The sequence below is a fragment of the Impatiens glandulifera genome, chromosome 6 (assembly GCF_907164915.1).
Source record: "Impatiens glandulifera chromosome 6, dImpGla2.1, whole genome shotgun sequence".
Taxonomy (NCBI): Eukaryota; Viridiplantae; Streptophyta; class Magnoliopsida; order Ericales; family Balsaminaceae; genus Impatiens; species Impatiens glandulifera.
This window is the reverse complement of record NC_061867.1, coordinates 28826996-28828995: the sequence shown is the minus strand read 5'-3', so window position 1 is coordinate 28828995 and position 2000 is coordinate 28826996. Positions and strand designations below refer to the sequence as shown.

Sequence of the window (2000 nt, the reverse complement as noted above, 5' to 3'; positions counted from 1 at the left end):
AAATTCCTTTTGGCGGGGTAAAAGTGCGCATTAAGTATTTATTAACTTTTTTTTTTAATGATATAAAAATCGGCTTGTTTATTTCGGCCAAAATAGTCGCAAAGAGTAGAGTCTGAGGAGTGTTTTGTTTGTTTGTGTTTGTGTTAATTGGGCGAATTTAATTATGAAGGTGTCAGGTCAGGCTCTCTGCTCCAACGTGCTTCCTGAGTCGTCTTCATCTTCTTCTTCTCTCTTCTTCCCTCCTTAATGAACCAGATCGCATTTCTCTCTCCTACTCTGTTCATCACCATTAACGTACGTGAAGCTAGCTTCTAGGCTAAAAGGATTTCTGTTCTTTCTTTACATTCTGAGAATCATCATCATCATCAACAATGGCGGTGGATGAAATTGTTCACGACGATTTGGATGATGGAAGTATGCAATGTACAAATCATCCTTACAAGAACAACATTAATCAAGGTGGGATCTGTGCTTTCTGTCTCCAAGAGAAACTCGGTAAGCTAGTTTCATCTTCATTCCCAATCGCTGTTTTCCCTTCTTCTTCCACTTCCTCCTCCCCTTCTTTCAGATCCGACGTCGACGCCTCCGTTTCCGCCTCAATCCGCCTTCAACCCAGTACCAGAAATGACTTTAATGAAAAAACAACTACCAATAACAACGATTCTCATTTTCACTTTTCTTCTTCTTCTTCTTCGAGGCGAACCCGTATGCCATCTTTTCTCCTCACCCAACGTAAGAAGAATAAAAATCTCATTCCCGGACCCTCCCATTCCTCCGGTGTCGTTTACAGTCGCAGCAAATCCACTACTACCCCTGGCCGTGGCCGTGGCGGTGGCCGTGGCATTAATCCAAATGATTCCATCGATACCCCTAGTAGAAGAGGGTTCTGGTCTTTTCTCTACTATTCTAAGCAGACAAATAAGAGTGCGGATAACCCATGTAACGAGATCTGCCGTGCGCCGGAGAAGGCGACGGCGTCGGTGTCAAATCCGTCTTTGACGCAGAGGAGGGACAGTAGTTTTATAGTGGTGGAGGAGAACGAGAGTCCGGATGCGACTCCGTTTGATCGGAAGGTATCGAGATCTAGATCCGTGGGATGCGGTAGCCGGAGTTTTTCCGGCGATTTCTTCGAACGTTTGTCTACTGGTTTTGGGGACTGTACACTCCGGCGAGTTGAATCACAGAGAGAAGGTAAGGCAAAATCGAGGTCCAGACAGGATTCCATAAAGGAAAGAGTAAAATGCGGCGGAATATTCAGTGGGTTCATGTTGGCTGGGTCATCATCTAGCTCTTCTAATTCGTACTTGGTTTCATCTTCTTCTTCTTCGACGGAAGGCGGCGTCAGAAATGTGAAAGGAAAAGTTACTTCCGGTGGAATGGGTCATCATCATCTATCTCATGGAAGAAGCCGGAGCTGGGGATGGGCATTCGCAAGCCCCATGAGAGCATTAGGAAAACCTGCTGCTGCTTCTTCATCATCTTCTTCATTATATCCTTCGATTAAGAGATCAGAAGCATCATCTATTCCAATTCCAAATAAGAACAACACTACTCCAAATCTGAATGCTATACCATCTCTTTTGGCTGTGAGAGGTTAAAGAAGGTCTTTTTCTCATTGCTTTATCTCTTAATTTCATATATATAGAACATATCATCTTCATCTTGTTCTTGCCTTTTTATTATAGTCTTGTTTACGTCTATCTTATTTATGTTCTTTCTTTACTTTGTAGTTTGTAGTACTACTCTTTGTGTGTATGATCTGTTTGATGAATTTGTGAAGAGATAAAGAGACTCTTAAATTCCTTGTTCAATCTATCTATGTTCAAGATTTGATCATTCTTCAAGAAGGCTTGGCAAATCCAAAGTCTTTCCCATTATATTGATCATAAAACAAATATAATAGAATAAATGAGTTTTGTTTGGGTAAACATTTTAATGCTCATTGTTGAACTTCTATTTTTAGGTTCTACATTAATGTGTTCAATAGCATTATAAGTTTA

The 2000-nt window shown here is 41.2% G+C and overlaps 1 protein-coding gene across 1 annotated transcript; it reads left to right on the top strand.

Annotated features, from left to right (window-relative positions):
* Positions 1-201: 201 nt before the first annotated feature.
* LOC124942312 (uncharacterized protein DDB_G0271670-like) lies at positions 202-1771 on the top strand. The gene has a single exon (XM_047482790.1). The coding sequence runs from the start codon at positions 372-374 to the stop codon at positions 1596-1598; it is 1227 nt and encodes a 408-aa protein (XP_047338746.1). The 5' UTR covers positions 202-371; the 3' UTR covers positions 1599-1771.
* Positions 1772-2000: the final 229 nt, after the last annotated feature.